At 38.6% G+C, this 26,173-nt stretch overlaps 3 protein-coding genes across 3 annotated transcripts; 2 read left to right on the top strand and 1 right to left on the bottom strand.

The window, feature by feature from the left end:
* Window positions 1–1,137: 1,137 nt before the first annotated feature.
* On the top strand, window positions 1,138–2,711 carry LOC145490583 (uncharacterized). The gene is made up of 2 exons (XM_081469678.1): window positions 1,138–1,200; window positions 1,485–2,711. Exons 1-2 carry the CDS (start codon window positions 1,138–1,140, stop codon window positions 2,514–2,516), a joined length of 1,095 nt encoding a protein of 364 aa, XP_081325804.1. The 3' UTR covers window positions 2,517–2,711.
* Window positions 2,712–4,422: 1,711 nt separating this feature from the next.
* Window positions 4,423–7,011, top strand: LOC145490915 (uncharacterized). Its single transcript, XM_081470030.1, has 4 exons — window positions 4,423–4,547; window positions 5,316–5,466; window positions 6,370–6,405; window positions 6,668–7,011. The coding sequence occupies exons 1-4, from the start codon at window positions 4,428–4,430 to the stop codon at window positions 6,955–6,957; spliced, it is 597 nt and encodes a 198-aa protein (XP_081326156.1). The 5' UTR covers window positions 4,423–4,427; the 3' UTR covers window positions 6,958–7,011.
* Window positions 7,012–8,858: 1,847 nt separating this feature from the next.
* LOC145489026 (mitochondrial Rho GTPase 1-A-like) lies at window positions 8,859–26,101 on the bottom strand. The gene is made up of 25 exons (XM_081467915.1): window positions 25,003–26,101; window positions 24,827–24,885; window positions 23,241–23,322; window positions 22,683–22,726; window positions 21,837–21,890; window positions 21,154–21,234; window positions 20,547–20,576; window positions 20,024–20,074; window positions 19,016–19,117; window positions 18,771–18,812; window positions 18,603–18,659; window positions 18,083–18,191; window positions 17,722–17,842; window positions 17,172–17,256; window positions 16,994–17,029; window positions 16,389–16,498; window positions 15,760–15,860; window positions 13,434–13,525; window positions 13,190–13,228; window positions 12,649–12,726; window positions 12,252–12,374; window positions 11,656–11,721; window positions 10,932–10,988; window positions 9,938–10,011; window positions 8,859–9,714 (listed from the first exon to the last, which is right to left on the bottom strand). The coding sequence occupies exons 1-25, from the start codon at window positions 25,034–25,036 to the stop codon at window positions 9,585–9,587; spliced, it is 1,857 nt and encodes a 618-aa protein (XP_081324041.1). The 5' UTR covers window positions 25,037–26,101; the 3' UTR covers window positions 8,859–9,584.
* Between the last annotated feature and the right edge of the window lie 72 nt (window positions 26,102–26,173).

Below are 26,173 nucleotides of genomic sequence, written 5' to 3' on the forward strand. Positions count from 1 at the left end.
TCACGTTATTGTGCTCACTATGAAGACAATATTGACAATCCCTCTACTACAGAGAGCTGTTGTTTAAAAAACAAATCAAAAGAAAGAGAAGTCAATTTCGGATCTCCTAGTTATGGCTCGCCCTGAGCGTGTGGCATTTGGCCTCTCATTGGCATCTTTCTCATCCGAATTGATGAATGCAAGAATGACATCACTTGAGTCATCTTCTCCCCCAGAGTCAATGGCATCACTGTCATACTCATCATTGTCACTTTCATCCGTTTCACTGCTGTCAGCACTTGCCCTGTTGTCATTTTGGGTCAATGTCCTTGCATTTCTCAGTGTTGGCTGGCCAGCTCTGAGAGGACTCTTCTGCTGCAAACATGAATGTCTTACAATTGCCTTTACTTTCTCACTCTTGCTGCTTTTCAAATGCTGCTTTAGCCCGTGGTGGTTCAAGTACTTGTTTAGTTCTGGAACACGTAGCTTTTAAGCTTGGTTAGATCTTCGCACGACTCAGTCCAAGGATAATCCTCATATGATTTATCTTTTGCGTCCCTACTTAACTTTGCCTTTTCTTCTGCTCTCTTTTTCCTTTTAAATTCCAGCACTTCAAGATGCTGAAGATAATCCACCACAAACTTTGATTTGACAATAAACTTATCTGCAAATAGAGCAACGCTCTCTGGGTCAGATAAAACCAGCCTGCCACTTCCATGCTCTTTCTTCGCTTGGACCCTCGGCTGCCAGTCATCTGGATCACACCCTTCTTTTGGGGTCTTCTGGTAGGAGAGGTAGGGGTATTCCGGTAGGCAGGAATGGTCAGGAACTGGTTTAGGGTATCTTTCTATGGGTGGTCCAGTCCATTTACAACAAAAAGAACAAATTTCTCCTACCTTTTCTTGACAGGACAACTTTAGAAACTCCCTGTTGTTCTCCCCCTCCTCATAGTGCTCATTCATAAACTTCTCAATCTTACGGAAGTAACAGTGGCCTGGAACAGAGTCTTTCCTTGCTCCTGCATTGTGATACTGAACCAAGTACGAAGTGTTGTGAAAAAACTGGAAATCTGTTGATGTGTTGTGTGAAACACATTCTTACATTTAATTTACAGATGTCTTTATTTGGAAGGTTTTTACCTCTACTCTAGTGACAGGCATGTATGAATGTTGCCCTGTGCAGGTAAAACAGAAAGCTGTTGAAGTACAAGAAGATGAGCCGGTAAGTGTTAATTTCTTGTCAGTGTTCCAATTTTTATCTGGACATTAAAAACGCATGTATGCTTCACTTTTATAATGAGAAACGTCTGTATTTTCCTATTGTAAAGATAGCACCTAAAACTGTTTGAACATTTTTAAAATAGTATGTGTCTTTTAATATATCGTTTGACTTAGGTCTACATTTCACTACACGAATACAACATTAAATGGTTACACGAACCATGATCATTCGATAATATCAGTTCAATATAATAAATAAAAAAATCGTCTTTCCTTTTCTGGTAGGTCACTAGTTCCTCCTCTGCTGATGATACAACCATACCTCAGGGTCTCCGGAAAACAAGCCTTGGCTATATTGTTAATCCAATCGGGAAAAGAGCGCATTACTACATGAGCATCATGAAAGAGGCTCATTCCAAAATGCGCAATAATGGCGAAAGCGACGAGTCATTTAAGAAAAGGTTTACAGCTGAACGATCCAGGCAGTTTGACATCTTACAAGCAAAAGAAGCAATCTTTCTAAGTGCGGATGGCTGTTCAGAAAGGGCGAGTGAGTTTTCCATGCCAGGGTACTGGTTGAAGCCCAGTGATGGAAGAAAACTGAACTTCTCCATCAAAGAGCACAGAGCAATGGTGGAAAAGTTGAATGCCATATTGAAAGATGTAAAGGAACACGATTCCACACTCTTTCAGTCCAATGGGCTTGCTTTAAAGCAGGGCGAAGAATTTGCCCACAGTTTTAATGTGAAACAGATCAAATGTATAGAAGCTAAGTTGACGAAGGTCACCCAGGACAAGGAAGCACTAGAAAATAAGAAGAGCAATTATAACAGCATATTCAAGGGCATACTCAAACAGCAAATCAACAAAAGGAGAACGAAAAAAGAAAACCGCAGAAAGTCAAATGAAAGAAAGAGGAAGCGGACTGAAAACAACGTCCAACGAGTTTATGGAATCTGTTTTGGAAACCCGCTAGGAAATAATCTTCCACAATGCCTTGTGTACCCTCCAAGAACGGCCGTCCCGGAAGAGTGTATTAAAGTTGAGGATGTTGCCACGTCGTTATTTAGAAGAGATGGGCCATACATCGCACAGCTCTTGGAAGGGAATTATTTTACCAATGCTGCAAGAAGCAGAATCACCACCAATCTTGAGCAGGAAGTCAGAGATTATGTTTACACCTTCATGTACCCTGAAGAGTACACTCTGACGGAAAGCATTGCTGCTTCTTGCAGCATTGGTGAAAGAGACTCCCATAGCAGCACAAGCGGCGACGAAGAAATCGACGACAGCGAAGATGAAGATGAGTGCCAGTGAAAGTTGCATTCGAAAATAACAGTGTTAAATACTTCTTTTCAGTAGCTACAAATGTTTTTTGTCGCCAAACGTTTTTTTAAAGCAGTAGGAAAGTTTGTAATAAATTTGTATCCTGCCTTCTATGTTTATTCTGTAGCAATTTTTTTGATATTCAAACATTATTCCATTTTAAAGTTTTACTAAAATATTTCACGTGACCCCCCCTTTATCCCTTATTTTTTTGGAATGGCTCCCCCTCGAAAGCCATTTTTTTTCGCATGCCCCCCCCCCCAAATCCCACCAGCCCCCCCCTACCTTATAAGAAATGAACGGTCCCTTATAACAGCATATTCAAAGGCATACTCAAACAGCACATCAACAAAAGGAGAACGAAAAAAGAAAACCGCAGAAAGTCAAATGAAAGAAAGAGGAAGCGGACTGAAAACAACGTCCAACGAGTTTATGGAATCTGTGTTGGAAACCCGCTAGGAAATGATCTTCCACAATGCCTTGTGTACCCTCCTAGAACGGCCGTCCCGGAAGAGTGTATTAAAGTTGAGGATGTTGCCACGTCGATATTTAGAAGAGATGGGCCATACATCGCACAGCTCTTGGAAGGGAATTATTTCGCCAATGCTGCAAGAAGCAGAATCACCACCAATCTTGAGCGGGAAGTCAGAGATTATGTTTACACCTTCATGTACCCTGAAGAGTACACTCTGACGGAAAGCATTGCTGCTTCTTGCAGCATTGGTGAAAGAGACTCCCATAGGAGCACAAGCGGCGACGAAGAAATCGACGACAGCGAAGATGAAGATGAGTGCCAGTGAAAGTTGCATTCAAAAATAACAGTGTTAAACACTTCTTTTCAGTAGCTACAAATGCTTTTTGTCGCCAAACGTTTTTTTAAAGCAGAAGGAAAGTTTGTAATAAATTTATATCCTGCCTTCTATGTTTATTCTATAGCAATTTTTTTGATATTCAAACATTATGCCATTTTAAAGTTTTACTAAAATATTTCACGTGACCCCCCCTTTTTCCCTTATTTTTTTGGGATGACCCCCCCTCGAAAGCCATTTTTTTTCGCATGGCCCCCCCCCAAATCCCACCAGCCCCCCCTACCTTATAAAAAATGAACGGTCCCTAAAATATGGCTTTCCTCGTACTTCTACGGATAGTGTAAGATTCGCATGGGTGGTAACATGCAAACCCGTCATTTTATTCCCTACGGAGAAGTTACTCGTAGTGCCGAGCGGAAAAGAAGGGTAGTCATGTTTGGCTCTGATTTCTGCTTCACCTATCGACTTAAACAGGTGTATGCAGGGAAACACCAGTTTGTGAAAACCTGCTTTCTCCCATCCAAAAAAGACAAAAAAGTTGCATTCTACAGTCTTTGAGAGCATATTAATTTACAGTGAGCAGGTGTAAACCAAACGCGTGTGATGGTGGGTAGCTTCGCGTGCTCTGTTCATACATTCCCTTGAACTTTCCATAAATGCTTCCGGCTTCCCCGTAGCATAAAAAGCAAAAAATGCACGTCTTGCCGGAAGCACGAAAAAAGCACGTGGTCGGTGGAAAGCTTATTACTTAGCATTTAAAAATGAATGATCTTTCCGTTACTTAATAAACTCGACCCATGCTGGAAACGTATAAGTTGTTAGCGTCTGCGACGCAGGCCAGAAACGGCAGACCATTATAAATTTCTCGCAAAATTAAAAAACACGCGTACTATTATCATTAGTGGAATTTAAATAACAGGTGTTATGCACGCATGAGCTCCTTGACAAATTACCTATGTAACCATATAAACACGTACTCAAGACATTCACCACAGAAACTACCACGGCAGACATGATTGCCGACTGTTTTTTCCACTTGATCTTTGTGCTAGCTTCACTTTCCAGGCATCTTTTCACTGTAACTGAAGCCCTCATGGACGGAACAACGAGTTCAGAAAAATATATCATAAAGGACTGTAACGGCATTCAGTATCGCTTGATGGTGGACCTAGGTTCGCCGCCATTCCCGGAAACTGCTTGCGATGTTAAGAAGGTTAGCAACAATGTCATGAACACCCTCACGGTTTATCTTAATTTCACTGAATTCTGTTAGTTTAGTTAGCTACTTTATGTTCTGATCAGAGATTTTGAGTTATTTTTATTCTGTTGCAATGACAAGTTTGTACGTACGATAACAAGTTTCTTGTAAGTAATTAATTATTTGGACAAAAAAGGTTGATTTCCAAGAAGGTTAGTCGAAATATTTTCCGCATAAAATGCCCATCTTATTTCTTGTTCATTCTGCCTCGATTGATAACTTCTATCTACAGGGAAGATATTTGTTGTTGAAATAAAAACTGTTTTTGTTTTGCAAATTTTCAGGCCATGAAAAGAATTCTTTTCAATTACAATGAGGTGCTAAACTGAGGTGCTAAACACATGTCGATACATGAAAACGACATGTTGCCCCTTTGAACTTTGAGTATGAGGGCGATTACACAGTCACATGGATATCATGAATCGATACAAATGTCTAGTAAACTGAGCAATCAAATCGATATGGTTGAAGGGTTAGGACACCAAATGGACCATCGCTAAATATCAACATTATGGCCATCTTTTCTAAATTTAATACACAAGTAGAACATTGCAAAGGATGCAAAGAATTCGGAGAGCGAAGCGGGGCGGGGTTATCGCTTCGTTTGCCAAATGTTTTTTCTTTTTTCGCGCTCGCCGGGAGCCTGTTCGAGCAGGCTAAAGATGCTGTTGTTGTTGTAACTCGGGAAATAATTGTATCTCTATCTTGTATTTTTTTTTTTAGAAAGTGATACAGTGTTTTGAAAGAAGCAAAGGTTTAGGATCTCTGCTGGATCAAGACCGGTTTCTTCTACTCCACTCTGCGATAGTAGACAAAGCACTAATGTGTCCCGACCTCGAGTATCACGAACTAGAGAAGACTATCCAGAATTCAGGTGAGATGGTGATTGTCCATAGTACTTCGCATCTAAGGTCGTTTCCACGGCTTTTCTCACTCTCTAAAGGATCAGCCCTGGGAACGAAGTTGCTTTGCATCGGGAGACCTGCCCTCTAGCATAAGCCGTGGAATAGGAACCAGCGAGATGCTAAGGCAACCTGATTAAATACTGACGGATAAATAAATAAATAATAGCCTCCATTTGGCGCGAATTTGTCCGCGGACATTATCTGTTCTCAGAAGCGAACAGCTTTCTCAGAGCGTACAGTAAGGTGAAGCTTTGAGGAACAGATAATGTCCAAGGACAGATATCCGAGCATACTTTCACTCAGGTATTCCCAAGTTTTAGCTGGGGAATATTCAGTCACGTGATGCGTTTAGACCAATCGCGTGCGAGCGAAAATATTTGATGGATTATAAGGTCTAATACTGATCATAAATCTCAATCCTTGATTATGGCTCCAGGCTGTCCTGAGGAAGCCAGATACCCGGATGGTCTACACAAAAAGGATTAAGTCCTGTGTGAGTGGAATCTGGGAATCAGATCAGTGGGCAACGCCGCATTATAAACAAGTCTCCGCATGGTTTGAGTCATTCTTGTCCCCAGAGGCCGCGCTCCTTTTAGTCAACACCAAGAATCGCGACCTCTGATCTGGGAAGGTCCAACACTGGAAATCCGCGATTTACGGACTTCCCGTCGCTCTGCGTATGCTCAGAGTCAAGTCTGACAAATCTGATTGGCTGAGAATACGAAACGAATTCTCTGCGCATGCTCAGAAAATTGGACCCTCCCGGAGGTCGCGATTCTTGGTGCTGACCAAAAGGAGCGTGGCCTCTGGGGACGAGAATGAGTTTGAGTAAGCATATTAACGAGGCTTTAATTATTTTCATTACTTTTCAGCGATCGTTCAGGACTTGTTTGATAAATATTCAGCAGGTAAGAAGCCGACCTACACTTAAATCAGCTGTATTCATTCGAATTCATGCAATAGTTTAAATCTTTAGAGCTGAATACCTCTGTGACGTATCCGAGACAAATGGACACTTTTCGTCTCAGACCACGAGACCCGAGAACGATTTTGACGTAGGTGAAATATTGAGGCAAAGGAATTAGGCAAGGGCTATTGTAGACAAGGAAGGTTTTAGACGGCCATTCCAGATAGTTATGTCTTTGCCTTAATTCATTGTTTCTGTTGAAGCAACACCGCAGGTACCTGAACAGTGCGCTGTCGACATTCACAAGAGTTGCGAGAGAACCATTTTTGATCAGGTGGTTGTTAACCATTTACCATGGCCCAAGACAACAAAGCGGAGCCGGTGTTATAAGAACTTTCTGGAAAAGACAGGGTGTAGATCTTCAATACTGCAAAATTACGCCCTCATGCAAGAGGAATTTGGGGAAAAGTTAAGAGAAGAAGAGTACAAGTTAGGTCTTTATGGAATTTTTATGAACGACCATAACAAACAGGCTTCAATAGAAATACTATAAAGTATTTTTAAATCCTCTCTAAGCCTAATAATAATTATAATTATAATCATAACAATAACAATAATAACAATGACAATAATAATAATAATAATAATAATAATAATAATAATGAGTAATAATAAAAAGTGTGAAATATCTGAGTTACGTAGGGTATATATCCGAAAGTTTTTTTTTTTACCACAATTGCTGCTAATCTCGCAATCTGATTGGCTAATTTGCCGTTGTCGATAAGAGTCCCTACCACGCCGCTCGCGTCAATGTGTCGCGCAATGCCTTTTTCAGCTCTCGCTGATCTGAAAAAACATTTTCTTTTACGTTGATGTTGTGGTAAAAAACAAATCGAAATGTGGTTTAGCATGGTCTCAACTCTTACCGACAACGAATACGCGTCCTTAATCTTTTCCCGAAAAGTCTGACGCGTACAAGTAGCTCATTTGAATAATGCAGCGCGTGCACTTTAAAGTCCGAGTCGGTGTTTCCAATCCGCAGTAGGAAAAAAGATGGCGGCTGTACATTTTACCACAATACCATGCGAGCCTAATACAGCCCGTAAAGTACAAGGAAAGCCAGATTTTTGCGATATTTGTCTCTGAGCTAACGACATTGTGTATGCTAGGTTTGAGGATTTTAGAACTTTTCTGTACGTTTTTATGAGCATTGTTAAAGTTTTCGTGGACTAAGAATTATGGGTAAATGTACCAGTCGCCATCTTTTTTCTTACGGAGGATTGTCAACAAATCTTGACAAAGTTTTCTTTCGTTATCTTTGATATTGTGGTAAAAAACCAATCGAATGTGGTTTAGTGTGGTCTGTACTCATATCGACGAGTACGCGTCATCACAGTGGTCAAAATTTGTTGCTGACTCACTCGGCTGCGCCTCGCGAGCCCACAACATTTTGACCACTGTGATGACGCGTACTCGTTGTCGATAAGAGTACAGACCACGCCAAACCACATTCGATGTGTTAAATTCTAGATATTTCACACTTTGTTTTATTTTTCAATTTAGTTTACCTGTTGAAAGTATGCAAGTGGATAATATGATGAAAGACCTATGTAATATGTATAATGGTTTTACTACTGTACGGGAATGATAGATGCAAGGAAAAAATTTTCACCATATATTGCGAGCTGCCTGGTCAACGCGCCGTGTTGAAAATGTTAACACCATAATAATGTCAGAGGAGAACCCTGCTGACGTCACCAGCATACTGCTTTACAAATATTTTTGAAATATTTTAAAGCTCTTTAGAAAGAGCTCGTAAAACCTAGCAGTTGGTGAAATGTTTAGCTCTTTGAGTGTGATATTCAAACGCTTGCAGAAATTGAAGAATGTCTGGGTGGTATATCTGATCAGAAGCATATCACCTAGATAGGTGATATGCTTCTGATCTTATATAATTAACAATTAGACTCGTGGCCCTTGAGGGCGAAGGGTCTAATTGTTTTAGTATCACCCAACTAGTCGGACAGAAAAGACAATAATAAAGTTAGCAAATGCAAGTTGAAGAAATATTTATTTGGGAATAAAACGAAAGAAAGCGTCACGCTCGATTGCGCCAATTTCGCTACTCGAGGACTATTACTAATAGTCCTCTAGTAGCGTCGCCAATTAAAATGCAGGATTTGCATTAGTCCACTAGTTGGGCGATACTAATGAGCTTTACATCCTTTGTAAAACTTTGAAATTTCTAACCTGCACCACACAAAAACTATATGAATATATGGGGCTCAAGTTTTAGGCAGTAAATCCATGCCCTCTCAATATTAAGAGCATATTTTTTTCAACATCATCAGACTAACACGTTATGTTACTGAGGCAATATTGTGGCCAACGATTTCCCTGCAGCGCACTTGTTTGCAAAGATTGTAAAGTATGCAATCCTGAGTCAGACATTTCGTGTTTTGTTAGCCTATGTAAATAAGAGCACTACTTCTATTTTCTTTAATAATGTCCAAACCAAAGCAATTCTGGTATTTTTTTGGTCACTGAAGTTTTGTTTAAATGGAGTGCCTCAAGAGGATTTTTTGAGGGTTTCCTGGGCAACGCCCAACGCCCTGGGGACGAGATTTTTCAGATTCACATCTTGTAATGTGTTTTATAGAGCGCATTTTTTAAAGAATTGAAAAGTTAAGGCATTTTGATATGTTAAGATGTAGATCACAGTCTTTAGAGTTCCACACAAAAAAACAATTCACTACTTGATACAATTCAATGCTTGTGCAAGAACACAAGAGCAACAGAACATCCTTCTGTCGAAACATTAGTATTCAAAGCTTAGCTTAAAAATAACAGTATCATGAATTGACTTTCTCAATCTCTTTGGTGGCAGGAAAATTACATACAACACTAGAAAGGAGCCGAGTGCACGTCAGGCTTTGTTGACATCGGCGAAAGTTTGTTCAATTAAAAACACAGTAGTCGGTAGTAGCATTAAAAATAAACTATTTCCACTTTGGCACGATTACGATCTTTTCACTTCCGAAGGTTGTTGTAGATATTGAATACAGAACCTCTTTATATTAGTAACTGCGAGGTTCAAATCTGTGGCAAAACAAATGCCTTGTCCCATCACGACAAGTGGACGGACATGTTCGTGTTTTCATGGGTTTCCTGTGACTGCTGTCACGTAGTTGAACCTCCCTTTCTCAAGTATCTGAACGCGAAAACACCGGCTGTTGCTATGGCAGCGGCAACTAAGCCGGCAACGATCCAGTATGACGTCACACTGTCTGCATTGGGGCCGCAAAGGTGTCTGGAGAAGAATAATCAAAAATGTTTCATTTACAATGTGGTTTCTTACGTTTTACTTTCCAATTAAGATTTCAGATAAAACTTCCGCAAAAAAGCTCGCTTCTTTTCTCTCTATCCTCCCCCTTTCTATACTATATATTTTTTGCGTTTACTTTGGGGTTACAGGTAAAAAAGTAACATCTTTTGTGAACATGTGGCGCTGGTTCCTAGTATATTTTACTTACGGGTAGACTGCCATTTGTGCCAGGCTGTTGTAGATAGGCCTGTATATGTCTGGTCTACTGAGGGATGAGAACGGCTGAAATAGAAAATAAACAACACTCAAATAATCAGTTGCATGCTGATAAGTTGAGGTTCCCGTAAGCTCCTCTGGAAGCAGAAAAAGTGTCAAACAAATGGAAAACAGTAATCTGAAGTTCGATGATCAATTGCAAAAAAGGTTAAGTCTAAATAGGATGTTTCCTATAGGATGTCCCATAAGGTAAATCGTCGTTGAAGAACCCGAAGAATCGTTCCGATTAAGACAAACCAGACACGAGCAACACGAACACTGTCACAAGAGCCATTTGATAAGTCACCCTTGGCAAAAGCCCCAGGCTCAGGCAATTTTCAGGAGAGAAAGGAGACGACGTAGTGGGAAAAACATCGTAGTGCAAAAAACTTTGGCTATCTTAGTTTAAATTTCTTATTGATTTTCGTTAGAAATAACCAAATATCAGAATTGCTAACAACTACAATCGAACCTCTCCACAACGGCCACCTTAGGGACAGAGGAAAGTGGTCGTTAAGGGGGAGGTAGGAGTGTAACATGGCCACTGTTTTTTTCATGGGTTTCAACATTTTTATCGTTAAAAAATGCTTAGTGTAGCACGTAAATATGTAAAAAGCAGAAACCAAACAGACCAAAGACGCGCCGTATGAATCAAGTCTCGTACCCCTTTGCAAACGGTATACACCGTTTGTCAGTCTTTGACTTACTGGCCATTGTCGAGAGGTTATTTTGGCAGTTGGGGCACGCTATAGTGGCCGTTGCCGTTGTGGAGAGGTGGCTGTTGTAGAGAGGTTAGAGTAAGAGTGAATGTTTGAACGGTCCGCCGGGACGAAAAAAAGTGGCCGTTGCAGAGAGGTGGTCCTTAGTAGAGGTAGGACCGTATATCGGTTCAGAGAGTAAGAAAATGGTGTTTGTAAAGTAAATGTATCAATTACAAATCCACATACCTGAGGAGGTGGTAGTTTATTTAACGTGCAGTACAAAGACGGCTGCATTTCAAAATCCTGACAAAAACAAAACATAACTTGATGATATTTAGCTTGGCAGTTGCTTCTAATTTATCATATTTCGTGATTGCTACTACTGCAGTTAACTGAAGTTTTAAGTACAAGCACATAGAATGGTAGCCTCCCACGCAGACGCTCTTGGGGCTCGTCACGCGTTCCTTCCCCACGTTCGCTAATAGAATGGCGGATCAAGGCAAGTAAAGAAGGACGGGTTGAGAGGAGAGGAGGGAGATAGAGGAGTGGAGAGGGCTACTCTCTGTAAGTTACCCGACGTCGATCGGCTATGGGATCCTAACTCAACACAGAAGACAAAACCTCTGGTGCTAAGGGGAAGAGTGAAAACATTCATTGATTTTGTGAGTAAATGTTGCAAATTTATTCCAAAGACTGACTTCGGTTTGCCATGGTGTCTCCAACTCAGGTTTATGTTTCTTCGACCACTTCCCAGGGCAGGAAAAAAAATTTGAAATACAGTTTCCCAGTTTTCAGTTGACCCCGCTAAATATTACCGGCTTGCCCAATGGGCACGCAATATTCAGACCTTATCAACTAACAAGACTACTGGACTACTTTCCCACTGGACCACCAACCTTCTATTTTGCAAATCCACAGTCGAGTCAAATGACGCAGGTATTTATACTGTATATAATATGCTAAAGATTACCTGTTTTGCTGGAACTCCTTCGCTTTTTCCCGCCACTAACATACATGGGACAGTCTTGGGAAGTTTCTGTGAACAAAGGCAAAACATAAAAGACAACGTCGATCGAGGTTTCTACAGAAAAAGGACAAACTATGTTGGTACAGCAGATCGAGCTGCGTCACTTTTACCCAAATTTGCCATGAAATTAGGCTTTAGGAAACAGGATTGCTTCGCTTTTGCGACTTCCACGGTGTTACGTCTTATACTAACTGGAGCGTCGTGAAAACAAAACCAGCAAAGTTGACACTATGGCTATCCTTGCTCCTTTGACGTTCGATCATCATTATCTATTTATGAATTTTCCTTCATAACTTTGTTGTGCATGGCTAAGATTGGGAGGGATTGAAATAATGAAAATTTTACGCTAAATATTTCAAGACTCGCACACGTTTTTCCGCGCTTTCCATCGGCTGCATGTATTTGATCGGAGTTTTGATTGGTTCACTGTTTTGCCTGTGTCCTTTGTGATTGGCTAGAGAAATCACTTTACTTTGGTTTAACGACGCTCAACTGAAAACCGCTTTATGATATTGTATAGTAATAAGTGTTTACAGTACCTCTCGTAGTTGTATCACTTGAGTAAAAGAAGCAGTATCCGTTGAATCATAAATAAAACACGCTACATCACACCGCCTGTCGTGTAACAACCACCCAGAATTCTCCCATTCGATTTCACGTAACTGAAACAGGTAACAAAAGAAAGTACAGTTAAACATATAACTACAACTAACGTTTGCGGCAGCAATTTTAATTGAATCAAAGTCTTGTTACTAGTACTGCCGAAATCCACTGATAAAAGTTATAAAAATCGTCTCGTTGACAGCTTTTCGCTCAACTTGGGTGTTTTTATAGGACAGGTTATACGAAGTAGGTTTCTTACCTTCAAGTCTGTAAGCAAGCTCCCTTGGGGCAGGGGCTGCCGGGTGGGAGCTCCAAGATGCTACAGTCACTTACCACTAAGTATTTTTCTTGTCTGTTAACTTCTAGAAGATTTATGGCATAACTTGATAATTCCTGTTCCGCTTCACCAGGCTAAAAACAAACAAACAAACAAATAAACACAAGTACATATTTCAGAGGATCACGTGAAAACATGTTGAACTTAGAACTTAAGTCACGTGAAAGATGTCACGAGAGACTGTCGCCATCAGGATGTATTTTGTTGCCTAGCAACATCCCCGCAGATACTAGACTGACTTACCATTCATCTACTCTCTAAGGCTGGTTTTCACAAGGACATAAGCATTACCACAATCAACATTGGCAAATTCAGTAAGGCGCTGTTAATTGGTGCCTTTTATTAGAAAATCTTCCAGACAAAAGGTTTTCTATGAAGACCCGAGTGATCATCGCAGTTACGACATACATAACTTTTAAAAGCAGTTGTGAAATTAAAGCCTGAAAAAAGGACTTGAATCCACGACCTCTGACTCCGTAGGATAGTATCTGAGGATAGCAGGACAGTATCTAGTGTGAGACTTTCACTACTGCTTACCTCTTGAGTTCGTCCTAAAAAGGCTTGAAGAAAAGCTGTCTGTAGCAAGAGGAATAAACAACAATAATTGGATTACACTAAAAAACGTTGAGGTGATTTATAGATTGACCAAAAACGGGGCCTTGAAAATTATTACAAACAGTTCGGATTCTGCACTTGCTCGGGTTGGCTTCTCTAACAGACATGACATTTCACGACACACCTACTGACTTTTAACCTGGTTTAACGTTTGCAGCAGACTTACCTTTCCTACACCAGGCGGCCCAAACACATAACACTGGAATACAGAACGGGAAGTCTGTTTCTTCTGCATATCAACAACTTTACTGCGGGTAACTACGAGGACAAAACGAATACATATTACTATTTAAGCACTGCTTAACCACACCAAAACCAGTCATGCGATGCCTCTTTAGTAGGCAACCTAGTGTGCGTTTAGCCTTTAGGCTCTTTTTCATATAACAAATACTTTTCTTTTATCTCATTAATCAACTTCTAATGCACTTGATATCTTCCATGTAACTTTGCTTGTGAGTCAATACAAGATTATTTGTAGCTTGTACCAAAACATGAGCAAATAAACACATGTATAAATGAAAGTGAAAATTAACCAAATATACACGTAAATAAATAAAGAAACAAACAAAAATGAATACAAATAAACAAACGTAAATGCACGAAAAGAAGAAGTCTGAAGAAAACAATGTATTCAAAAGAAGACAACAAAGGGATAAATAAAAGCAAAGAAACAAAACAAACGGAATACAGCAGAACAAAATTGGAAAAAACGACGTCACAATAGGCTGTTGCAGTTATACGTTCGACGACGCTTCTTAATTACGAGCGGCATCGTAGCGGTTAAGTGATTTACGAGAAAAAATTAAAAAGCTTATTACTCGTTTGTATTTTTACCTTGAACTGTTTTACAAAAATTAGGATGAATTTTAAGTTTTATAAACTGTTAAAAATACTAACAGAAAAACCAAAGATTAAACTGAAAGTTACTGTTAAATTAAGGTTTGGATGTTGAACAGTTTTTGAATGACGTGACGTGACGTTAATCACTAGTTAAACATTTCCACGAGTTTTGTTAAGTACCCAGTTTAGTATCTGCTGGAGCCCAGCGAGAGTAAGAAGATAAAAGACGGAACTTTTTTCGCATCTGAATGAGACGAGACACAGACGAAACCAAGGTGAAAGGCAAAGGAGAACAGACTAGAAGAGAAGTTAAGAAGAAAGGAAACAACACAGTCAGTAGAAATTAGAACATTTAACAAGCAGTCTACAAATATTTTTCATCGTATTTTACTCTTGGTAACAATGGAGTTAAAGAAACCTCGATGGCGTGTTGTACATGTAGCTCAAGAGGACAAAGGTCATTAAAAAAAAATCACACACAAAATCAAAATCAAAAAAAACAAAACAAAACTGTTCACTTGCTGTAGCACATCACTTGATTGTTTTGGATAGGGCAGCTAAGGAAATGTACCACGATGTACATGTATAACGCACGTGCAAAACCATTGACATTTTACCAAGCGACCTTCTCATACTTGTAGCCATCGAGGTTCTTTAAACTCTCCTGTCTCTTGAGTGCAAAACTGTTTTAGTAACTACAGTAGGTGAAGGTGGCGTGGCCTAGTGGACTTCACGTAAACTGAATAATATTATATGGTAATAGATGTCCAATAGATGTCCAACAGTAGCAATTAAGTAATGAAAGAATGAAGCGGTCGTGTCTGGGTTCGGCCAGGGCTGAACCCAGACACGAACGCTCTCATGTGGCTTTGATAGCTCAGTTGGTAGAGCATTACACCGATAACGCAAAGATCGTGGGTTCGAATCCCGTTCAGAGCCTGAAAAATTTTTTCAGGTCATTTTTCCAGTAGTGTTATGGCTGCATTCGCATCCTTCATTCTTTCGTTAAATAATATTACTCTACACAAAATTGAGTCACTAGAACATAGTTATGGTTAGGGATTATGTTGTATGATAAGATGTGCATTCTGTCACAAGGTGGAAACACTTCACATGCACTCGAGTTAGATAACGTTTCTTGTTTAAAAATTATTACTAACTTTATACCACCTTACAAAGTAAATTTAATTTAACATCAGTTTTCGCTCAGTACTTGCTTGATTATGATAGGTAAAGAATTATGGAAAACCAACTGAATGATGTCAAAAAGTGGCCTGGTTAGAACAGTTGCCAAGTAAAGGGCTCCATAAAACTGGAAGCAAGTTCTCTTGGGGGGGGGGGGGGGGGGGTGGGGGTGGGGAGGGAAAGGGAAGAAAACACATTGAACCAGACATAATTTTTAACACCTCACAATGTAATCTATGAGCCTGGAATACAGATGAATTCCTGTCTACTGTTTCTTGCCGCTAAAAACCACGCTAAACGTTTTCAGCTAAGTAAAACAACAGGAGGAAATCTGTCTAGGTTCTCAGGTGAAGTCATTTAATAAAATGCCATCATTTTATACAATACATTTTTAAGACTGTTGGTATCTTTGTTATGATATAACTGCAAAGTAAATCTAAACAAAAACAACAACAATGCTTGTTTACCTGTTATTGCAGTTGAGAGTGGAGTTTCATTTTCCTGATGAATGTAACCAAACATTGCTAAATATGCTAACGTCCTTGTGTAATCCAGGAATGTTGTTAGTCTAAAAAAATGTTTAGAATTTTATATTTAACCCTCAAAATATTCACTCAGAACTTAACATGAAATTTGTTGACATTCTGATGTAGTAACATGACTTGGATTAGCATGTGAGGGAACACCACATTTTACTTCCTTCAAATTATTACTGGTTGACAGGATTTCATAATAGTTTTAAACCAATGGCAAGGCAACCAAACCAATCTATCCATTCAATGTACATTAATATGACAAACAGAACATTCAAAAAGTTCCCTGGGAGGAGCTAAAACAGATTCTGAACTTATGCTAACCGTGTATAGCCTGCAATGCAGACATATTTTGAGTGTATGACCGCACATTTTTGTTTTAAGCCGCCATCTTGGATTTGGTAATTGTGGAGGTTTGGAAGAAGAGAAAATTTGCCAAGGGAGTAGGTGCGAGGTAGCAAGCATCAAATTACAATCCAAGATGGCCACATCATAAACCTGGTTTATTGAGCATATTTCCATTCCAAACAACGCCTGCACTGCAGGCTCGCTGTGTTACTTACGTCCACTGAGCTAGAAATCCTTGAAGAGTTATCCATCCATTGCTGTTAGTCTCCACAGAACTAAGAACATCTTCACCCCATGGCATTGTGGGACAAATAGCAAACAACTCCTGAAATAAACAAATTTAACAGTGTTGTTTTCCACTGGCTGAGGAACGAACGAAGCAGAAAAAGTTTTTCTCACACACATCTGGGAGTCTGGGTGCTAGTGTGCAGGGGTTCAGGTCACATGGTTTGTCCTTGTTTGCCAATTTCCTCGTTGCTGTTCACCATTGCCTGACCTCCCACCAACCAACCCTTCTAGCATGATAGTTTTTTTGCTTCTCAGGGTCATTTAGTTCACTCTTTTTGTTCTTGTGAAGCCCTTGAAGGCACGTTAGTTTTCATTTTTGGCAGTTATTAGTAAGAGTTTTTGCAACACGTAATCCCAGGAACATCTTTTCCTGCTGGTCACTTTTTTGTACTATTTTCACATTTTGTAATTAAAGTCAGGCTGCGTGGTTCAGCTTGGCATGGCTCCCAGTTGTGTTTTAGAATTTACAACTTATTGCAGAAAAGACTTCTTATATGTGAGAACTGACATCCTGATGTATAGGAAAACCAACCTGTAGTTCTTCTGAACTCAGCGCTTCATCCTCATCCTTTAAAAAAAGAGTAAAGAAACATGTTGGGTTTAAGCAGTCATGACACTGATATTCATCATGTTATTGTGTCCTTTGGTGAGGCAATGTATCACAACCCAATATAAGAAAGTCGTTTTTGCAGTCGATGATCTATGCGCACCTTGTCGTGCCTGTGGAAAAGGTCAATAAGAAACTGATATCCTGCATCTGATAATTCTGCTGTCTGGTCTGTTCCCATGTCGATCCTATAAAAATAACAAAATGTTCAACAGGTGACTTGTTATTATTAGAGAACAGTCATTATGACATATTTAAATATTTTATTTTAAATTTATTTGCCAATGGGTCAGCTAGCAGCTTCTGCAAGGTCTCACACAACTGACTTGATACTCTTTGAGAAAACAATATTAACAAACAACAGAAACAATGCCCCTAGCCCCAAAACAATAACAACAGCTGCACTCTTACAACAAAATAGAATACGGGTAACAAACTTATGAGAGCTGCTAAATTTCTGGGTTTCATTATTAAATAAATTCTTTCTCCCCTGAACACATTGTGGGCCTTGAAGCTAGACGCCTCGATACAGTTCACCTGGTTGGACAGCCTGATTTAGCATCAAATTTTGATGTCATGAAATATCATGCCTGAAGTAGTGACTTTTCACTTGAGAATTAAGCCTACTCTATGCTTTGCACAAGCGAACTTACGCTGGACATAAATATTCAGCTCTGAGCTTGAGATCGTCTCCATATCCAAACTTTCTTAGGACAGTCCATGTTGTCTCATGTCTTCCTCTCTGGATGAACAGTGCATGTAGAAATAAGAAACCTGGAGAATGAACACAAAGAAAAACAGGAACACAAGGTATCAAAAAACAATTGTTGATTGTCTATACACTACAGGCATTGTGCTACAAGCATTTATCCCCAATGGCCAACCTCACTGATAACAAAGTGCTCCACACTTAGACAACAAAACTCCACATCTTTACAAGAATTTCTACTTCAAGGGACAATATGTGCTTAGGGTTCTGAAATCTAAATTCTTATCTTAGCACTGTTGCACCACCTTGTAATGTGAGTCCACCATCACGCAATCCACCTTCAACATTCTTTCTTACAACATTCTTAACATCCTGTAGTCCTTGACCTTGTAATGGGGTGTTGAAGCATCGGTTCTGATAGAGAAACAAAGTTTGAATCAATGAAGGGCATGGTAGCACAAGCTGACCAATTTTAAAAAGATTACGCCAGCTAATTAATTGGTCTTAAGACTTATATAAGATTAAGTCACATGCTCAAAATTCACCACCAACCCTGATTCTCACCAAATTTGCTCAAACCTCAGGGACCTGCATGTAGTTTTCATGTGGGCATTCTCTTCATTTCTGCTGCTTTGGATGTAAAATATATTTTATGATAAAATTTACAATTTACGTTTTCCAACCTAGGCCTGATGGTGACTTATGCTAGTCTGATGTCATCATGCACACATAATGGCATTCTGTAATGACATTCTGTACGGTCTCGTAAATTAAATCCTCAATATGCAATGCAAATTTGATAATAAAAGAACGATGTCAACTCACTTGAAACTCATTTAGTTCTTTATCATTCAATAAGCCATCATTATCTGTGTCTGATATCTGGAAATATATATTATATTTGTTACATTAAGTCAGAAGAAAAATTCAAGGAAAATAACAGTTATATATTTTAGTGAATTAAATAATTTACAAAATCTGGTGGTTAGATACCTTAAATATTCTTGTAAGTGCAGCCTGGCATAATGGCTTTAACTGAAATATCAAATACACCACAAGACATCAAACATTTGTTAACACGAATCTTTTACTGTTAAGATAATAAAGGTTTCGTTCATAACAAACCAACAATTAATTAAAATCACCATACAATTCAGAGTTGACCCTTAAATTCTGAAGATTGCTGATAGAAGAATTCCAAACATTAAAAGTCGATGTACAAATTAAATCAAACAAACCTCTTTACTTTCAGCAGAAAAAAGAGGAGCTGTTGGGTGAAGGACTGCCTTCTGTGCATAATAAAACATCTCAGATATATTTTTCAGGTCCTTCGCTGAGCACTAAGAGGTCAAAACCAAAGAATGCTACATATGAATTCATCAAATTTAATGCACAGTTCAACCCCTATTAAATGGCCACCCTCAGGGAAATGGGTAGTGGCTGCTTAATGAGGGCTGGCCGCCTATAAGAGGTTAAAAAAAATAGAAAAGCCTTTGTCAGGACTTTGATTACTGGCCGCCTAAATAGGGGTGGCTGTTTAATAGGTGGCTGCTTAATCATTCGACTGTATTTTATTTAATAAACTTTACATATTACACAAGTAAACTAGTAAGTATTTTAAAGCTTTAAGGTTCAAAACTCTCAAAGATCTGAACACAGTTTGAGTTCTCATGACCATACAGTGTTAAACATGTGGGCAAGAAAGTCCCATCAGCCTGACACCCAAAAGCTGCATACATCTATGCAAATTTTAAATCAGGTTTAACTTAGTGAATGCATAGCCCTAACTATACATAGTCCAATGAATAGATATAGCACAAAATATAAAATGATATAAGTCTGATCTGATCTGAAGCCTTTTCACTCCATTTCGGAGCATAGGCCACTGATGAATTGCTTCCAATCCCCTCTGTCCCTGTGGAAGTGTTCCATCTCGGTCCAAGTCTAGCCTTCTGACTGGATGGTGCATTAACAATATATAAAGTAAATTTATGTTATTTTCTGTCTGTTGATCAGAGCATTCTTGTAAGAAGTTAATGCAAGCAAACAGATCTAGATATCATTTAAGTAGAAGCCCAGATGATTTTTATTCAGAATTTGATTAGTATCACTATTACTGTATGTAATGTTTGGACTAGCCCATTAGCTTTTGGTTTTTTCTGCGTGTGCATGTATACACTGCAAACTAATTTTACATACACGTTTGGAGGAGCTATACCTGAAGCAAACCTTTGCACAATACTCACTTCTACACATGTTTCCACTTCAGTGTAGTCATTCATTATTGGTAAGACAGTCTAAATAGACATAGACAAGCCAGGGTATTATTTCAAAACCTAAATCTTAAAAGTACTAGTCAAGTGGAGTAGCAGATGTCACTTAACTAAGGGTCTTTTAGATGGCTTCTGGGATTCTACCAAAGCAGCTACATTGTATCTCAGAATACTAGATATTTCCGATTCACGTTATTGTGGTGTCAGTCTCAAGTACATTGCAAGACCCAAAATGAAATATACATTATTTTCTTAGGATAAAAAAACAAACATTTCATTTAATGCAGAGTTTACTAAGAGCTGGATAGATCTGTAGGCCATGTTCTCTAACTTACAAATATTTACAGAATAATTCAAATAGTACTAGCCTTGTTGAAAGTTATTTATTTGGTTCTTAATTGGCAGGCATGACAATCTGCAACTTCACCCTCATATTACATGCATTATCTTAAAATATTTCAAAAAGTGAGTGCTTCATAGTTCCCAGTTTACTTACATCCATTGTACTTCCATCCATGAGATCAGACTAAGAAAAAAAAAGTAATAACAAAAAGTTGGTTACATTGGTTGGTGGTGCTTTCAGTCTTTTAATGATCAAAAAAGAAGCACATTCAAGAGCCTACATGCATTTTGATCAATTATAAAATGCAAACTTCATAAATGCAGAAACATTGTTTTGCATTTACATTGATGCAATAAATATCTTATAACACAGACCCCTAGCATCTTATATGCTTTCTACTTAATGGTTAAATGGAGACAAGTGAATCTCTGAAGAACAATTTGATCCAAGTTACAATTCAAAGTGATGTTACCTTGTGAAAGGTGAATTGATCAACATGACCCGAGCATGGGACAAAGAAAAATGACTTTGACAGTGCTAATCCTAGCAATATGCAGGATGCCTGTCACTCAGTTAAATGACCTTGCTCTCCATGAGTTCTCGTAGCTCAGTGGATAGAGCATCCTCCCGGTGTTTGGGAGGTCATAGGTTCGATTCCTGTTGGGGACTCAGAATTTTTTCTTTGTCCCACACTCATGTTATGTTGATCAATTCACCTTTCCTTTTACCATCTTTATCCACTTATCACTACTCAGGTTACCTTGTTACCAACAATAATAACAGGTTTCAGAGTCTCTTCCTCTGCAGTCTGCCTTATGAGTGGTAACCAGAAAGATGTTATCTGTTGAATACAACACCAACATAATTTAAACTTTATCTGTGATGGTGAAAATACATGATGTGGAGTGCAATTGACGCAGAGTGGTAGACATATATCAACTTGTATTTTGTCATAATTCTGAAAAGTCTCTGAAGAGTCTCTTGGCCAAGATGAAAAGCTACATCAGACTCACCAAGAACCATTTTTTCTCAAGTATTTGACAATTCTTTTATTGTATAAAATTACATTTGGCCCAGAAAAAGAAGGGCTAAGAAATATTTCAAAAGTTACAAGTACATGTAAACAGACTGGATAACATTACAAAGTTACACAGCAAAATTAATTAAGCTAGTCTACTTTAGTCTTTAAATGATTTAATTAATAATTTGGTCCACACTACCTCATATTTACGAGATTATTTTATTGATAAGATATCATAATATTTGTAATCAAAACACCAGTCAAAATAGAAACAGCATTCACTTGCCTAACCCTAAATTCAGTTTTTAACAAAATTTGCAGGCAAGCAAAAGCAATAAGTTGACACACAACTAGGCACTGCAAGCAAGCAACTGCTCAATTGATTTAATATATAACCATTCATGACCATCATAAACACATACTCTTTCAAGAGATTCCTCTGCTGTAACATCGTATACAACACAAATTACATTTGCCTGTGGAATCAAATCAAAAAGTTAATTAACATTTATTTTATCATAAAGCAAATGAAAAAACCTAAGCCGTGTCTTACACTGTGATAAAATTCTCCGAACCTTTGAGAACACTCAAAAAAGGAGGAAAACACTCGCCTGCGGCTCGTGTTTCCTACATTTCCCCCATGTTCTCAAATGCCTGTCATGTTGTTATCACAGTATAATACACGGCGTAGGCTTCTTTATTTGTTAAATAAATTTAGTTATTTCTGACTTCCCTAATAGCATAGTAATAGCTTTTTTTTTCTCTCTCTCTCTTTTTGTCTTCTTTTCCTTTCTTTTTATATATGCATTTGTGCTACCTTGCTGACCTGCAATTTATTTTCATTAAACACAAATGCCAATTGGCTGCGTGGCTCCACTAGCCCCTATGGTTAATCCAGGCAGCCAGTACTCTTACTAATTTTTATCATTGATATTTTAGTACAATTAATATTATAGTGTGAGAGAGTAAAAATACAGATTGTTGTTGTTGTTGCTGTTGTTGTTGTTGTTGTTAACAGATAACCAACAGATCACTGTTTGTTGGTGTACTGTCTTTAACTGTTTGTCAGCAAACAGCCAAGAGTTCTACAGTCAGCCATCAAGGTTGACAAGCAGCTAGACAGTTGAAGGACAGTGTTCTTTAACAGAGCTTTTTTTTGCCAGTTATCATCACAAAGGGTCAACAAAGAAAGATGAAATAGTACAGACACCTTAAACATAACAAAAAAAGTCAACAAGTTTGGTGTTCCTTGTTATTTGAAACATTACCTTTACAATCTCATCAATAAGCATGTCTTCAGACTGCTCCAAGGCTGGTGATTAAAGCATCACATAAAAGTATTATGTATTGTATTCTTTTTATGATTCAACTGAACAAAATTAATTTAAAAGTAAAACATTTTTTTAACCCAGTAGGTTGACTAAAAGGTAATCAGAGTAGATATGTACACAAAAGCCTCCAATTGGCACGAAAATATGCTCAGATATTTGTCCACGGCCATTATCTGTACTGAGAAACTAAAAGTTTTCAGACAGCGTACAGGTAGCTCAAGAAAAACTGTGAGCTGAGTTGAGGAACAGATAATGTCCAAGGACAAATATCCAAGCATTTTTTTCCTGCCAAACAGGGGCTATTGCATTTATTATTCTTCCAATATTTTTGCAACATGGACAGTTCTGAAAATTGGGGAATATAACTTGGATATTCCCCTGTTGGAGCTGGGGAATAATCAGTCACTTGATGGTTAAGACTAATCGCGTGTGAGTGAATATAAATAAAAACACCATTTAGTAAAGACAATAAATCAATAATAATATTTTGCTAACCACAATAATCCACAATGTGAGTGGGAACCTTCTCTGGAGTCACATCAGCTGGAATTGTTATTTCCTCAGCTCTGGTAGGGACCTGACAAAATATAATAATATTTTTGTTAACTATAAATTACCATGCCTTTCAAAAACGTGTGGACTCTAAAATTCAAAGCTTAACCGACAGATACGTTTTTCACTACTGTCAATATTATTATTAAATGTTTGGTGGCTCCTCCTAGCTTCTGACTACTGCCAAGCACGCGGTAATCAAATCATTGAGCACAGACAATGAAAAAGTGCTCAGCAGTAGTTGAAAGCTGGGAGGAGCTGCCAAACATTTGATTGACAGTAGCAAAAAACTCATTTGTTGGTTAACTTTTTAATTTTAGAGTCCGCATGTTATTGAAAGGTGCAGTAATAGAGAAAATATTATTAAGTAAAATGACGCTTGTCTTTTTTCCCCCTGAACATGACCTTGGAAATAGCCAAGTACACGTAACATTTCTACAGAGAACTTGCATGTTACACCAACCAATCTGTTGGACCATTTTCGGGGCCACAACATTTGTTTTCAAAATTCCCACCACCCACCAGCTCCTTTGCAAGAAATATTGCAATATGATCTGTTTTGATCCATTCATATCCAGTTAGAGAACAAGATGTTAGTACAGGTTGATGATGAATTCTGGTCTCCAGGAGCAAACCCAGCCTAGAATTGCCATCTTAAGTTGCTAAGCAGCTGATCTCACCATGAAACCTGTCAGAGAAATCTTGCACGCTTGTGTTGATGGGTGAAAAAAAATCAGACATATTTAGAGTGCTCTAAATGAAAATGGGCCAAGAAAAGCACTTGTTCCTTAGATCCAGGGTTGTGCTCTAGAAGCACCCAGGTGCCACAGGCAACTAATTTTTGCCTTTGGGCGACTGGAAAAATTTACTTCTCTCATATAAGCTTAAGTCCTGAGCACCCAGGATGGTTAGGGACCTTTGGGCTACTCATAATTTTTCCAAGACCAAAGCTTTGCTCATATCTCTGAACAGGGAGTACATTGTTATATATAGACACACCACTATACATGTATACACATAATTTAGCCCCAAACGATTATTTCAGACCCAGGGAAGTATTAGGAGAGGTCAGTTAAAATATTTTCTAAACATTCCAGAGCAGTAAACTTACATGTGTATTAAGGCATTTTCCCTCAAGTAAAACAATAAACGTGCAGTGGATACTGCAGCGAAAATCCTCTAAATTTTGAAACTGGACAATTCTCTATACTATGAAACGAAATTTTCTTTGGAAAAGACTTTGCAATGAAATTGCAAACACCTGCACAGACCATAGGGGTACATTAAATAAAAGATGTTGTTGTTGTTGTTGATTAAAGTAAGCCTGTCGCGTAAAAGATGATACGCGGGTAGTATGAGGTCAAGGAATGCCATAGCAGGTTGCAAAGGACAGTGACTGCTAGATAAATACTTCTTAACGCATTTCACATGAAATGTAGAGAATGGGATTAACCATAGAACGAGATGTAAAGAGCAACTGATTGGCAATCGTTAATCTTGAAGTCAGAAGATAAGTTTGGACAACTCACCTCTTCAGGAAATTCCTCACTGACTAGAGACAGAATCAGAGATGTTTTCCCGACTTGTGCTACAATGTGAAAGCACGTTAAAGAACGTTAATGCACTTCGTTGTTACAAGATTTATTTTTACCCATCTGCGCTTGTCAAAATAAGCCAAAACAATAACAATCCAACGTTCACTTACGATCGCCCACAAGCAATATCCGCACCTCCTTCATTGTCGGGATAAATTGATTTTTTTCTTGAGATTTTCGAGAAATAAATCCTACTTAATGATTTGGAGATAATTAAAGGAGAGGGAGAGGTACTTTTAGCCAAAGAGTAGTGTTAGTTTTAAAATATATTTAAATTTACTGGTTTATCTCTCTTTCCCTTCCTTCCTCCATATTTACCGCCTTTCTCTAGAGAGAAAGTACTGCGCATGTGTAGAATCGCACAACCGCTGTCCAAACAGTCTCAAACCCCGAGTCGTCCCTCAAGTTGTCCCTCGAGAGAACGGGTCTCAAGAACGGGTCTCAAGAACGATTCAACTGTCGGCTAGGTTCAGGACAAACCTGATCAAACAAAAGCACTCGTGGGCAATACAGGGCCACTTTTAAAGGTGCATAAATTTAGAGGCTCATTTAGATTGGCAGTGGATAAAAGAACAAGGAATAATCTATTTGTGTTAAAAATATAAACCCACACCATAATACAGCTTTATCAGTTTTCAGATATTTGTTATTGTAGACTGGTTTTCACAGCTTTTGACAGATTTCAGAACTGAATGGCTTTCGTTTGAATATGGGCTCACCATTTGAAGATCTCATCCATGCACTCTACTAACATTTGAAACACAAGATTTACTTTGGCTAAATTATTTGAACTAACTAGATTGTGCTTGCTTACATGTTGTGCAACCACTGCTATCGATGGGGTACTAATGTACTAACTATGGTAACTTTTACCTGTATAATTAGTGGCTTCTTTTAAATATAGATTGATTAGCTGGGATCCAATCAGTGTAAACAACTCACTGCAGAAGATTTCAACCAGCTATTAAAAACAGTGCATCATTTTTCTCTGACACTCCAAAATCATAGAAGATGATCTAGTTTTTAGTCTTCTTGCTTGTCAGTTTCTGACTAGAATATACACATATTTAATATTTTCCCATCCAAAATCCTAGCATCAGACTCCAGAAAATTTGTGGAAATGAAGTATATGAAAAAGTGTCATCATAAATGGACAAAAATGGTAGGCTCAGCAAGTATAGCAGTTGGCACATACATAAAGTTGAACCCTTCGAGCCAAATTATAACTAAATTGGTCTAACGCTGAAGGGAGACAACTGAGAGAAGAAAAAAAACAAGCAC

This window comes from Orbicella franksi, chromosome 6 (assembly GCF_964199315.1).
Source record: "Orbicella franksi chromosome 6, jaOrbFran1.1, whole genome shotgun sequence".
In the NCBI taxonomy this organism is placed as follows: Eukaryota; Metazoa; Cnidaria; class Anthozoa; order Scleractinia; family Merulinidae; genus Orbicella; species Orbicella franksi.

Coding starts and splice junctions, on each gene's coding strand:
- LOC145489026 (XM_081467915.1), bottom strand. CDS start 25,036: ATGAAGGAGGTGCGGATATTGCTTGTGGGCGATC. Junction 10,989..11,655: donor AAGGAGTTCCAGCAAAACAG/GTAATCTTTAGC, acceptor TGTTTTTGTCAG/GATTTTGAAATGCAGCCGTC. Junction 10,012..10,931: donor ATAAACTACCACCTCCTCAG/GTATGTGGATTT, acceptor TTTCTATTTCAG/CCGTTCTCATCCCTCAGTAG.
- LOC145490915 (XM_081470030.1), top strand. CDS start 4,428: ATGGACGGAACAACGAGTTCAGAAAAATATATCATAAAGGACTGTAAC. Junction 4,548..5,315: donor CTGCTTGCGATGTTAAGAAG/GTTAGCAACAAT, acceptor TTTTTTTTTTAG/AAAGTGATACAGTGTTTTGA. Junction 5,467..6,369: donor GAAGACTATCCAGAATTCAG/GTGAGATGGTGA, acceptor ATTACTTTTCAG/CGATCGTTCAGGACTTGTTT.
- LOC145490583 (XM_081469678.1), top strand. CDS start 1,138: ATGTATGAATGTTGCCCTGTGCAGGTAAAACAGAAAGCTGTTGAAGTA. Junction 1,201..1,484: donor AAGTACAAGAAGATGAGCCG/GTAAGTGTTAAT, acceptor CTTTTCTGGTAG/GTCACTAGTTCCTCCTCTGC.